Genomic DNA, 13380 nt, shown 5'->3' with positions numbered 1-13380 from the left:
AGCAAATCACCTTCTTAGAGAATAGTAGAAATCTAGCTTCCCTCTAATAGCATAGCAGTGTCTGTGACCATATAGGACAATATACTCTGTGCTCCAAAATGGAAGAAGAATCTGATATTCCAGGCCAAATGTTTCCTTCCTTTCGGTGATCTAGTTCATATGGGGAGGGAGGCCCCTGTACAACTTCTTGAGAATGTAAGATTGTACTCCCAAATACTTGCCCGCATTATAATCCACCAGAACCAATAGTAGGAAATGGATTAGTTTGTTTTGTGGTTGAGGGTTTGTGAGATCATGCAAAGAACTCCCTGGAACTATTATCTAATGACACGCTATAGTTCAAGATCCTGTTGGTGGATCTCACTAGCATAACTCCAATGACTTCCACTGAGTGAACTCCTGATTTACACTGGTGTCGCAAGATCAGACTTAGGCTTTGGGTCTTCAGAAGGTAATGCCTATGCTCTGCGTAGGACCAGTTAATCAAGAATTGTCAAGAGCAATTCACATTCCAATAGCCTAGCAATGCTTACAATGAAAAATGACAAGTTTTCCAAATTTTGCCACAGAAGGCCTTTCATTTAAGCATGACAGAATCACAACATTAATTTAAACAGAACTAAAATGTAAAGTGAAAACGAAGTCCTGGTTCATAACAGTATTCATGAATCCAGATTACATTTCCCTAATACTGTTTGTAAGTCGCCCTGCACAATTCATGTTAGATGATTTAACACCTATGAAGGAGAAATGAAGGTTCACTGGAATTAAGTTTATTTTATTCAGACTTGGTATACCAATTTACTCACATAGTTAAGACCTGAGACAACATTTAGTTCTTGTTAAATTAGTTGTGGGGGAGGTCCTTTCACTCTGGATTTTACAGTGCCTGGTTTTGCTGTATCTATTGCTTTGAATACAGAATATGTAACCCCTGCTGCCAAGAAGTTAGAAGTGTAATCCATTTAGACAATAAACTCGGGTAGTTGATACTTGATCCAAAAATCAGATTAACTTCTTAAGGAAGCAAACCTGAAACATATTCTTGGAGACCGTTTTACCAGTGTGACTCTCTGATGGCTATAGCTCAGGGTTACAAAAAGAACACACTAGCCATGCAGTAGTGCATCAAGGAAAAAGAAAGTAGCACAGGTGCAAGGTCATGTCCTGTTCTGGAGTATATTGGATAACCCCACGGAAGCCAAGTGAACTTTTTATTAAAGAAGTGACTGATAAGAAGAGAAGCCATGTAGTATGGAATTGGAAACAAGTCCTAGAATCACATCTTAGGGACGTCTCTGAACATACTTCTTGTCTATCCAGCATTTTGACAACTGACAGAGAAATACTTTACAGACCAACAAAACTGGTCACACTTGCTTCTCTGCTATGGCATATTCCTACAGAGTTAGTTAATTCCAGCAACAGAAGATAAATACTCTGTTACCAGTATTATCTGCTTATGAAGCGTTTTTTTGTTTTTGTTTTTGTTTTTTTGTTTCTTAACCCCTATCCTGCTGGCAACTCCCCCTGAAATGGAATTATTTCCATTTTAAAGACAAAATGAGTTGAAAAGACTTGTAGGGATTGGCTTCCCACTACAAACTTGTAGAGGCTAAAGCAGTAAACAGGGAGCCAGAATTCTATGGTCCATTCTTGGCTGTGCCATGGACGTGCTGTGTGCACATAGGCAAGTCATTTAGCCTCCCTGTGCCTCGGTTTCCCCATCTTTAAATAGGAATAATGCTTGCATATTTTTGTTATGGGGCTTAAGTAGTGTTTGTAAAGCAATTGATAATCATATGAAAGGTGCTTCCTAAAAACAAATAATGGTTACTTTTATAAATATTTAAACCCGGGGTGGCCAACCTGAGCCTGAGAAGGAGCCAGAATTTACCAATGTACATTGCCAAAGAGCCACAGTAATGCGTCAGCAGCTCTTGCTCCCAGCGCCTCCCACCCATCGGCAGCCCCGCCAATCAGTGCCTCCCCCTCTCTCCCCGCACCTCCCGATCAGCTGTTCTGTGGCATGCGGGAGGCTCTGGAGGGAAGGGGGGAGGAGCAAGGGCACGGCAGGCTCAGGGGAGGGGGCGGGGCCTGTGGCAGAGCCAGGGGTTGAGCAGTGAGCACACCTCCTCCCCCCCCAGCCCATTGGAAAGTTGGTGCCTGTAGCTCCAGCCCTGGAGTCGGTGCCTATACAAGGAGCTGCATGTGGCTCCAGAGCCACAAGTTGACCACCCCTGATTTAAACAGTCTTAAATTACTAATACATTTACATTTCAAAACCGTATAATTTTAAAAGTAGTTTTCATTCACTTACTTGCCAAGTTCTGAATTCAGTTTCTTTGGTATCTCCGGTCAGAGCTGATCCTATCGCAGCCACCTAAAACAATAGATAAAGAGATGTCAGATATCTGTAATCAGTCAGCTCTTAGAGGATGAATAACAGTTAAATTCATGTAAAACTTTTCATACCGTGTTTTTATTTGTAACAAGTCAACCTATATAATGTGTCTAATATTTAGCATATATATGGGCTTGTCTTCACTGCATTGTTAGCTTGAGCTATAAATCAAGTTTTGTAGCAACCCATTTCCCATCCACACACAAATCTCTAGTTCAAGAGATTTAAGATCCAGCTAGCTGGCCTGTGGAAGAGGGGAGATTGAAACTCAAGTACTGCTGATACTAGATAGTAATGCAATGGGGATGCACATTCACTCTATGTAGGCCAAGTGTTGTTTTGCAGTGTGATCACTTACTCCAGCGAGGCTAGTTCAAGTGGAGTAAGTCGAGTTAACTGACAACTGTTGCAATGAAGCTCATCATGCTGTACAAACCTCTAATCCTCAACTCTTCTCGGTGTTGTATTCTGTTACTGAAGAGTTCATGAACAGTTTATTTTTTAAAGCATGGTCTTCTAAGTGCTTTTTCAGCTTGGTTAGTGGCCATTTTTACCATATCCAGGAGACTGATTATTTTGTGAGGAAATGCATGTTCCATTTATATTGAACCTAACAATACATTATCTGAACATGGAATTTGGCATCAGTAGCAGACTGCATATTGATAATAGTGAATTTAAGGCATTGCAGTGATTCAATAATTATTATCAAATTGATCAAAATAATGACCCCAAGGCCATGAAAGCATCCCTAATTAGGCTGAATAAAAAGTAATTGCTGGTAATTGTTACTACTTCACTACTGTAACCATTGCTTCCAAGGAAGGAGCTCTAAATGAGCAGTGATTTTCTAGGCCGTGCCTCTCTAGAGGGAATCTCTTGCAGGTTTGATTTTATTTTACCTTTAAGGTTGCCTTAATGCCAATAAGGTATCAAAGTAAACTCTGCTTAGTGACTTTATTTATAGAACTTTAAGCTCCCTAATGGGATTTCCTAGTGGAATTGTCTCTATTCAATACCCACCATAAGCAAGGGGTAAGTGTTACCTTTGCATGTACACATCAGAAAAGTACCTCCCCTCTGCTAGCATAAACTCCCCTTGTAATCCATAATTCCCCCCCATAAATGTGTGCCATTTCCAAATTGCTAGCACAGCTGCCATGCCCCCTCCAATTTTCCTCATATTCCTCCATAGTACCTCATCCCTCCCTCCCAATCAGGTCTCCCCTACCCCATATCACAGTTCCTTCATCTTGAACCAATAAAATAGCCTTAATCCCAATTATAATTACCAATGTGTACTCCAGAACCTGTAATTTCTACATCTACCAAATTTACAACATACATAGATCACCCGTTCACATAAGTTTTCCTAAACATTACAGGAAAACCACTGGCAACCGCTGTTTGCAATCTGACACCACAACATCGCTGTATAGAAGAGTACAGAACACAGTAATATCTAACCAATACACATGGTCAGAGTTAAGGCTGCATGTCTGTTTATGATGAGGGTGGGCTGTGGTTGCAAGGGTGGTGTGGTGGAGGGGAGGTTTAGAAGGGGAACAAATGAATGGAGTGCAGATGGAGTTTTAAATGATGTAACTGCTTGGACATCATACCTAATGTAAAAAGCAAAGAACTAACAACTTTAACTCTAAATAAGCACAATTTTGTGTATGGATACTGGTTTAAACTTACACCATTTGCACTCTCAAATTGAAGCAATACTTAGATGTCACTTAGGGCCTGCCTACCTTGGGGACATTTTCTAAGTGGTTTAAAACTAGTTCTAGATACATTTGGATAAAAAAGAAGAGATCACTCAAAGAATACTAGACCTACATTCCACCTAACCCTGCCTCTTTCCCCCTCCTTATTCATGTATGCCTATTTTATTACTATTACCCCCACCCTAACATGTCTGTGTAGTGTTGTCTTACAACTTGTCAAAGGTGCAAGACCAAACTTTGTAATTCTATTAGAAACCCTGTGAAGCATGTGGTATTTGGAAACCTAGACAAGCTGTAGGTTATTTACAGTTGTGACGTTGTGCAGTCTATATGGTTTTATAAAAATATAAGTGAATGTAATGTAATTGGGATATGCTTCATGCAAAAGGTCTCTTGTAAGGTATCATTACAAAGCTCATAATCTACTGAGTGTGATCATCCTATTTGTAGAAATGTACCACTCTTGTATCTAAAACTAGAAATATAAAACATAACTCTGAGGGCCTATTGTAATTATGTAAAGTGTGGGCCATTAATGATGGTTTGGAATCTTAATGACTCCCATTGTCTGCAGATGGCTGTTTACCTGTGAGTCTCCCTGTATATGTGTGTGCTGGCAAGTGAGTAATGAAGTCTTGCAGTGACATGTGATCATGTCACCTGAACTGGAATCCATCTTTAACCTGGTGCTTTTCCAGTGAGGGGGGGTGGAAACCCAGAGAGACAAAGGGTTCCCGCCTTATCCAAAAGATATATAAAGGGGTGGAACAGAAGAGAGAGGGAGAGGAGCCATCATGGAGAATCCTTTAGATAACACCTAAGCTGGAACAAGAGCTGTACCAGGGGAAAGAATTGTGCCCAGGCCTGGAAGGTGTCCAGTCTGAGAAAAACTTACTGAAGCATCTCTGAGGGTGAGATTATCTGTATTTAGTTTGATTAGGCATAGATTTGCGCATTTTATTTTATTTTGCTTGTGACTTACTTTGTTCTGTCTGTTACTACTTTGAACCACTTAAATCCTACTGTCTGTATTTAATAAAATCACTTTTATTTAATAATTTACTCAGAGTATGTATTAATACCTGGGGGAGCAAACAACTGTGCATATCTCTCTATCTGTGTTATAGAGGGCGAACAATTTATGAGTTTGCCCTGCATAAACTTTATGCAGGGTAAAACGGATTTATCTGGGTTTAGACCCCATTGGGAGTTGGGCATCTGAGTGCTAAAGAAAAGCACACTCCTGTGAGCTGTTTTTGGGTAAACTTGCAGTTTTGGGACAAGTGATTCAGACCCTGAGTCTGTGTTGGAGCCAGACAGGAGTGTCTGACTCAGCAAGACTGGGTGCTGGAGTCCTGAGCTGGCAGGGAAAACAGAAGCAGGGGTAGTCTTGGCACATCAGATGGCAGCTCCCAAGGGGGTTTCTGTGATCCAACCCGTCACAACAGTTTTGTGTTTTTCCGTTGTCTGTTTCCTTATGAAAAAACAATAAAAAAATTAAATAAAAAAAACTCCACCTGATTCAGCTACCCAGATCTCAAAGCTGGTTAGAATTGTTGTGTAGACCTTTTTATACTGAATTGGCTTTGAGACCACTAGGTTCAGTAAAAACGTGATGCTGCCTTAAACCGCCCCTCCTAAAACTGGGTCTACACTAACAGATTTTCAGAACCACATGGGAATTGGATGTCCAAATCTCCTATTGAAATTAATGGGAATTGGGCATCCTAGGGAGCTTTAAAAAAATCTCAGCCTATGCCCCTAACTGGTTTTTAAATTGGTTTAGCTGAGCTAATTGCAAGTCAGGCCCTCAAGGGAAGACTGAATTTCTTTGTTTTGGTTACTCGGAGTCCAACCATTATTTGGTGCTGGGTTGTAGGGGACAAGAGGTTGGGATTTGTTTTAAGGTTTTTTGGCCTCTCAGAAGAAAATCCTTTTTTATTTAGTAGGCAACCATTCCCCTGCCCCATATTTCTAATTTGTTATTTATTGTTTGTATTACAATAGGATCAAGAGACTTCAGCCAGGATCAAGGCCCCACTGTACTAAGTGCAGCAAACAAAGTGCAGAACCTGCCCCAAGGCATTTACATAAGCAGAAAGAAATAGGGATCCAATTTATCTCTGACAGTGCACCAGCATCGCTTGTATGGTCTGTGAAGCTGTGCATAGGCCTGAAACTAGCTTTTAGGGATATTAGTTGTTTTTGCTGTATTTACAAAAGTGGGCTTTATGGGCCTGAATTACTGGACAGGATCTTTGATCACTATATTTAAATATACTTATTTTAATTAAATCAAGAAGTTTTTTAATTCTGATGGTCTGGATTGTGTGAATTTTCTTCACTTGTCTTCCATCGGGGGTCTGGGGGAAGGCTTCATGCAGAGTTACTTTTCACAGCACTTCAGTCTTCAGCTGCCTCTCATCAAATCATTCTCACTGCCAACTCTGTACTCACAACCCAAATTCAGACCTCACATGAGGGGAGGGAAAATGACTGAGAAATGCCTGCTTACACCAACCCATCTCTAGACTATGACAGTTGAGTCCTTAGCAAGTCATTTATCTGATTTGATAAGCAGTGTGATTTTAAAACAGGAAAATGTGGCTAGACTTACATAATCTGACAACACTGCTCATGCTCTTAACACTGTTCCGAATTGTTCACATGATACAAATAGCAGAGATTGAATAGCAACTGTGCACAGCCACTAATGATCCCAAAGCAGCTGCTGTCGACAGTCACACAGAATGTCCTAGCAAGTGGTCCCTCTGGATTGCACCTGTCCTTCTTAGTCAGTTCCCAGGATGGTATTTCTACATCTCTGTGGGGACACTTACACTGAGGTGCCAATGGACATACATTACCTTTTGATCATATCATGGAAGTTGCTCCTTTAATGACAACTAAGTGCAACCTACTACTTGGGCAAGGAATTTTGCAGCTTCCTCATCAATGACACATGTGGACGGGAATTTAAACTATCCGAGCAGATGAGGAAAACAGCTAGGCCTACAGCAGGGTTCCAAACACTTTCCTCAGTGCAAGTTGTGAACCAAGGGTTATTAAAGTGTCTGTTCTTGGAATGGTATTTGGTTTCCCACTTGTGATTTTTCTGAAGTCCACTGTAATAAGATAGGTTATGAACTGCCCCCTCCAAACATAGTCTCTGGGACACTGTAGGAGACTGAACACTTCATTTCTCAGTGTTTATTTGGAAAGCCTGGGGTGGTGGTGGTCAGGGCCAGATTAAGGCAATCCAGAAGGGTCTTTCACACCCTGAAATGCCCCCGTGGCTCCACCTCCACTTGGAATGCCCACAACCTCCCAGAAAGGCCCCACGATGGGGCCTCCTCTCTCCCTTGGAGAAATGGGGTAACAGGAGAGTAGCTTCCAAATACCCCAGCAGCTGTGGTGTAAGTATCTGCATGGGTAGGCTGTCCTGCTACACTGTCCTCCTGCTGCACAAAGTCCTGGGCTGGGGTGGTGTTGGTGGAACCTCCCGCTGCTGTGGGTCATGGAGTTAACTTACCAGAGGATGGTCCTGTTCATCTCTCTCAGTGCTTTTGTTTCATGCTATCTAGAACCATGCATCAGTTACATTTGGGTCACCTTTTCAAGCTTTTCTTCACAACCATGAGGGGTAGAGGTTAGGTTTCATTTTTCAAAATAAAAGCTACGATTCTCATGTGATCACCTGATTCCAGGAGCTGGCGCCCTACACATGGGTCTATAGTTCTGATGTCTTATTCTGACCCTCGTAGTGATGGGGAATTACTGGCAGCTTCACTGGGCAAAGGGGTGGTGGTCATCAGATACATAGTGGCACTGAACCGAGGGTTCCTAAGCAACAGAGGGAGCGAGAGAAAGTGGGGAAATTGACAAGTGGGAGAAAGTGTGGCGAACTGGGGCAAGTGGAGGCAGCAGGTTGCCAAGGCCAAGCTTATGAGACATCAGCACGCAGGAAATGAGCAAGGGATTGAGAAGTGTGCTGGCCAGGAGAAAGTACAGCTGACCAAGGGAAGAGAGTAGCTTGCAGAAGAGGAGTTGACTGGGGTGGAGTTGCACCCCGCCTGCTGTTATGAGAGTAACAGGAGGGGTACTGGAGTACTGCAAACTTGTGGGGACAATAGGTCATTAAATCTAGCCTTCTGATATTCCCAGTAAGGAATTCACCAGCATAAACTCTATTACTTAGGTCCAGCCAACTCATACACACACTTGCTGGATTAACTTTGACGTCACTTGGTTAGGTTGCTATACTAATAAAGGTAATGAGGTAACCCCAAAATAGCACAGCTCCATTGAAGTTGCTCTTTTATGGCAATGAGCTAATGTAGAGGAATACTGTGTGCCAGTGTTTAAATTCTCATTCATTTGTCAGCTAGGGCTGTACAATCATTTTCCAGCAGAAGCCAAAGGCTTTTAAATGAAAACTGATTGCATATGGTACACAGATATGAGTAAAGTGTTTGGCATTTAATAAAGCTTTCTACAGAGCAAGTGGAGTGATCACACATGGATTTCAAGGGATAGCTCCGCCTCAGTAATGCATGTTGTGTAATCAATGCTGTAACTCAATTCCTAGGCCAGGGTTGACTGTGATAGAGAAATGTTAATGGGATATATCCTGGACATTTTTTGCAGTGGCAGCAACAGCCCTTGGTAAACATTCAATTGCATTTTTAAAACTGCTCACCTCTGAATCTTTGATGTGGCTAGTTATCTGGGTGCCTGTGCAAGAAAGACACACACATCCAATGCATATTTGCCATGTGAAAAATGAACAAAAAATAAGCCATCTTTCAGATCAATGAATTGTGGGGGCTGAAACTAGGAGTGCTGTCACACCCCCTGGCTTGAAGTGGTTTCCAATATATCCAGGGTTTACAGTTTGGTCCAATGGCCCCCACTATAAAAATTGTTCCAGCAGCCCTGCAAGTGAACTGGAGTAGGATGACAGCAAGTCAATCAGACTGGGATCAGTGACCTACCCACAAACCATAAAACATGACTTGTGAAAAAAACCCTCATTGCCATTGAGTCTCCAATCAGGGCAGGATGTCAGAATGATTATCTTCCTCTGTGTAAGAATGCTGAGTTGTGTGGAGGCCCATCAAATTAGCACATAAAACATTTCATAGGACAGGTCTACACTAGAAACTTGCCAGTATGATAGTGTCGGGGGTGGGGAGGGTGTTTGGGGGGGGGTTTGGTTGTTGTTTTTTTAACGTTATAAAGCTTTTGCTGATAATAAGTGATATGCATCCACACTTTGTTTAGGGAACTTGTATAAGCTATACAATAAAAAAGCATATTTCTGCTGGTAGAAACTGTCTATATTAGCTACACCAGCAAATCTTTTCTAGTGTAGACTGAGGGCATGTCTTCACTACCCGCCGATCCGGCGGGTAGCAATTGGTCTATCGGGGATCGACTTACCGCGTCTAGTGAAGACGTGGTAAAATCGATCCCTGATCACTCTGCCGTCGACTCCGGAAATCCACCTCGGCAAGAGGCGGCAGCGGAGTCGGCGGCAGCGCGGCAGCGGTCGACTTTCCCGTGTCCTCACCGCCAGGTAAGCCAACCTAAAATACACAACTTCAGCTACGGTATTCACATAGCTGAAGTTGCGTATCTTAGGTCGGACCCCTGCTGTAGTGTAGACCCAGCCTAAGCCTTAGTCTCAAACTGCAAACAGAGAAATTAGTGGAGATGCATTCTAATGGTACTTGCTATTGCTGATGTAGTACATCATGACACCACCACTATAAACTGTTTTTCAGGGTTGCAAGAAAATCCAGCCTAGTGCATACCAATAACTAAGGACATAATATACACATTAACATTGTGACCCACCCATACGACACAGATTGGCAAAAGAGTTATGTGGTATAACATCTTCAAAGGACCCATTATTGTTTAGTAGGGGGAAGAGGTTACTTCTTTAAAATGACTTGATTTACATTTTAAACCTCAAAAAGGACACCAACCAGACAAACAAAATATCATCTTCCTAATCCAAAAATATGTTAATTTAAAAAAATGTAAAAAGCTGATCCTGCTAGGATATTTTAAATAAACATTGATATCCATAGCTAATGTCCATATTTAACCAAATAAGAGACTTAGCTATACATTTAAAAAAGAGGGGTTGGGATAAAAAAGATAAGATAAATGAGAAATATGTTATATATAACAACATGCATGAATGTTCCTAATAATACTGAAGAGTCCACCATATGATTCAGTTATCCATCAGTCTGGAAGAAGACTGTTAGGTAATCACACGCACCAACACTCAGTGCCACAGATAAACTGGTGTCTAAGTGCTCCCTGTACATACAGAGGACTAAGCAAGCAAAATGTACTTATAGATACAATAAATGTAATTTACTTCGCTTTCCAATCTATTCTTTAATATATAAGATGTGTGTGTGCACATATAAGAGAGAGAAGTTTCAAGAGTTCAACTTCACACAGTCAGTCCCAGTTATAGTATGCTGAGGAGTTATTACCTTAGTGTGGGAGAAAGAGAATGTTAGCCTTTCTATGAAGGGAGTTCGCTCTTATGTACTTATAGTGCCCCATCACCATAGTCTCTGAGGTGCTCACAGTCTTTACAGTATTTATCCTCACAACACCCCCATAAAGAAGGGAAATGTTATTAGCCCCATTTTACAGAAAAACTGAGGCACAAAAAGACTAAAAGACACTGATTTTTAGAGGCACTGCTCCAGTCTGCGTTGCAATGCCTGACAGAGGGTATGTTTACAGCAAGTCTCAAACCCGAGGACCAACAGATTCAAACTCATGTTATGGTGCTAAAAATAGGTATGTACATGTTCAGGCTGAGGCTCTTACATGCCTAAATATCTTTAAAAATCTGGGCCTAAATGACTTTCCCAGGGACAAACAAAAAGTGTGTGGCAGAGCGGGGAATTGAACTGGGGTCTCCCATAACCTGGTTAGTGTTTTAACCATTTGGAACATCCTTCCTCTAAGAGTTGTAACTAGAGCTGGTTGAAAACTTGTGGAATTTTTAGATGTGAAAAATTCGCCCCCATTTTCCCAAAGAACATTTGAGACAAGTTTCATTTTTCAACCAGCTCTAGTTGTAAGACTGTAATGCACTCCCTTTGAGACTGTTTTCCCACTCCCCTCAATCAGTATGGCATCTCCCTCTCCTTCAGAAGTTGCCTCCCACCCCAAGACTAACAATTAGGCAGCCTTCTCAGAGACTGCAAGGGAGTGCAAAAGAGCAGTGCAGACCGCATTGCTGTCCACACCCAAGGAAGTTTAACAGCATTACCCAACAATGCCAGCCAGAGCAGAGTTCTGCATTACAGCATTCACACACACAACTCCATTGACTTCTGTGGAGTTACACCAAGGATGAATTTAGTCCTAGAGGTTGAACAAAACAGTCTGACAAAAGATTATTCAACATCTTCCTTTAGTCACCACCTATAGCATGACATCCTATTGCAGACTAGAATGTCTGTATTTTTTTTTATCTTCAAATTTGACAAACCAAAGCTATTTTAAGAAGCCGAGTTAGTGTAAACTGAAGTGAAATTATATCTGCTTAATTTTACCTGCCACATTAGATTGAGTACAGATTACAGTAGATTGTGTTGTACTGAACTGTTTTTAAACTCCCAGCTGAGTCTCTTAAAACAACCACCCCCGCCTGTATCTCATGAGGCTAGAATATTGACTATTTAGATTTTCCCCCCATACCTTTGTAGCTTTTCAAAATGAATATTGAAGTCATATGGCTCCAACTGCCAGAGAAAACCCTCAAGTAACCTTTCAAACAGCCCCCCCCCCAGATTACTAATCCATAACCCTCCCCAAAATGCTGGGCATACTGCAAAGCCCACAAGTTTTATAAATCCGGGCTCTGGTGGACACTTTGAAGCACTTACAAACGTCACACACACTTGTACAGCACCACTGAGAAGCCGCCACTTCTAGGGGAAAGGGTGGTAAACAGGTGACAACAATCCAGAGATCTCTTACAGAAAATGCAAATATCAGAGGAGTAGCTGTGTTAGTCTGGATCTGTAAAAGCAGCATCCACTACATGCATCCGACGAAGTGGGTATTCACCCACGAAAGCTCATTCTCCAATACGTCTGTAGTCTATAAGGTGCCACAGGACTCTTTGCTGCTTTTACAGAAAATGCAAAGGTATCTTTAATGGCCTAAGACCAGGGCCGGCTCTAACTTTTTTGCCGCCCCAGGCAAAAAAGAAGAGCGCCGCCCCACGGTAACACCTCCCCCCCAGTGCTGCGCCGGGCCGCCCAAACCCCCGCCCACCCCCCAGCGCCGCGCCGTGCCAGGCCACCCAACCCCCCGCCCCGAGCGTTGCACCAGGCCGGACCGCCCAAACCCCTCGAGTGCCCCACGCCACCCCAACATTGGCCGCCCCTTCTGAGGTGCCGCCCCAAGCATGTGCTTGGTCGGCTGGTGTCTAGAGCCGGCCCTGCCTAAGACTTGCTTCATTATTGGTTCTTTTGGCGGAAACACCGATGGGGCGGGTGCAGCGAAGCAGCTGGTTACCGGGTTAGGGAGCCGGTGGAAAACAGGAACTGCCACCGCTTTCACAAATGCGAGATCACCTCAACCCTGCGCCATTGGGACAGCGAAGGAGGAGATACATCCCCTCGCCCCGCGACCAAACACCTCCACTGCCCAACCCCAGAATAAGTCAGACCCCTGTGCACGTGCATCCAGCCCAGGGGCTGTGCCCGATAGCCAGCACACCGTAGCTATTTAAAGGGCCAGGGTGGTAGAACTAGGGGGGCCCCTGCCCTACCTGCAGCCAGCCCCTGCTGCACCCCCTGCCCGGCCTCCAGCCCCACACTCCCTGCCCGCACCAGCCCCTGCCTGCAGCCAGCCCCGAACCCCCTGCCCTGCCCGCACCAGCCCCTGCCTGCCTCCAGCCCCGCACCCCCTGCGCCCACCAGCCCCTGCTGCACCCCCTGCCCTGCCTCCAGCCCCGCACTCCCTGCCCTGCCCGCACCAGCCCCTGCCTGCCTCCAGCCCCGCACCCCCTGCCCCCACCAGCCCCTGTCTCCAGCCAGCCCCTACCTGCAGCCAGCCCCTGCTGCACCTCCTGCCCGCACCAGCCCTGCACCCCCTGCCCTGCCTGCAGCCAACCCCTGTCTGCCTCCAGCCAGACCCGCACCCCCTGCCCCCACCAGCCCCTGTCTCCAGCCAGCCCCTGCCTGCAGC

General features: G+C 43.9%; 1 protein-coding gene across 1 annotated transcript in view; it reads left to right on the top strand.

Annotated features, from left to right (window-relative positions):
- Positions 1–10888: 10888 nt before the first annotated feature.
- The window catches only part of ERICH6 (glutamate rich 6), a 124765-nt gene continuing 122273 nt past the window's right edge, over positions 10889–13380 (top strand). Inside the window, exon 1 of the mRNA XM_026649915.1 lies at positions 10889–10971. Coding sequence (XP_026505700.1) covers positions 10889–10971 — 83 coding nt within the window. The remainder of the gene's footprint in view (positions 10972–13380) is intronic.

This window comes from Terrapene carolina, unplaced genomic scaffold, assembly GCF_002925995.2.
Source record: "Terrapene carolina triunguis isolate 2854851 unplaced genomic scaffold, T_m_triunguis-2.0 Scaffold88, whole genome shotgun sequence".
Taxonomy (NCBI): Eukaryota; Metazoa; Chordata; order Testudines; family Emydidae; genus Terrapene; species Terrapene triunguis.
This window is presented reverse-complemented; position numbering and strand designations above follow the sequence as displayed.